Genomic DNA, 659 nt, shown 5'->3' with positions numbered 1-659 from the left:
GTTTTCCCTCTCATACATGCCATATAATTTGTTGTTATCGACTTGCAAAGGTAATATCTTTTTCCTTGTAATATATGGCTGTGGGAAATTGAAACTACATCACATAACTTAATTAATGTATATATGCAGCTAAACATAGCTTTTCACAACCAGTTCACTGCAAACACCCTAGAAGGAGATACAACAGCTGCAATAATAATAATTTCTAATATATTGCAATATAGATACACTGCTGCATAAATGAACATCACATCACACACTCTACAATATCTCAGACATCAACAATTCATCAAATTCGATTTTTCCTTAGTTCTGAGACACTGAAAACCTGAAAAGAGGACAAACAACAAAAATAGAGAATTAGAAGGTCAAACCATTATTAGAAAGACCCCAAGAAAAATGATAATAATCTTTCAACGACGCTGGTTAGTCTACTTACACACAGCATGCACCAACGCTCTCAACAACAACTACATCACTTAAAAACCGTTCAAAGGAGCACCAGAAATGGGAGCTGTTTACGTGATCAGCTGTTCAGGAAGCAGCTGGCAGCTCCCGGTGACAAGGGCCGTTCGCGTAAGGCGGAGGATTGCTGGATTCGGATGCGTGAGAACGTGTCGCGCACCGTTCGCGTAAGGATGAGGCTTTGGATTAAAAAG

General features: G+C 39.3%; 1 protein-coding gene across 4 annotated transcripts in view; it reads right to left on the bottom strand.

Moving 5' to 3' along the window:
* LOC119586516 (transmembrane protein 186-like) overlaps positions 1 to 587 on the bottom strand; it is a 4,329-nt gene extending 3,742 nt beyond the window's left edge. For 2 of the 4 annotated variants that reach the window (XM_037935259.1, XM_037935257.1), the window contains exon 1: positions 440 to 570. Coding sequence is in view for 1 of the 4 variants with exons in the window: in XM_037935257.1 (XP_037791185.1) it covers positions 440 to 448 (9 nt within the window). In the remaining 3 variants the exon portion in view is untranslated. Of the gene's footprint in view, positions 1 to 439 lie in introns of all 4 variants that reach the window. The other 2 variants (XM_037935258.1, XM_037935260.1) reach the window with 2 other exon arrangements.
* Positions 588 to 659: the final 72 nt, after the last annotated feature.

Source organism: Penaeus monodon, chromosome 21 (assembly GCF_015228065.2).
Source record: "Penaeus monodon isolate SGIC_2016 chromosome 21, NSTDA_Pmon_1, whole genome shotgun sequence".
NCBI lineage: Eukaryota > Metazoa > Arthropoda > Malacostraca > Decapoda > Penaeidae > Penaeus > Penaeus monodon.
This window is presented reverse-complemented; position numbering and strand designations above follow the sequence as displayed.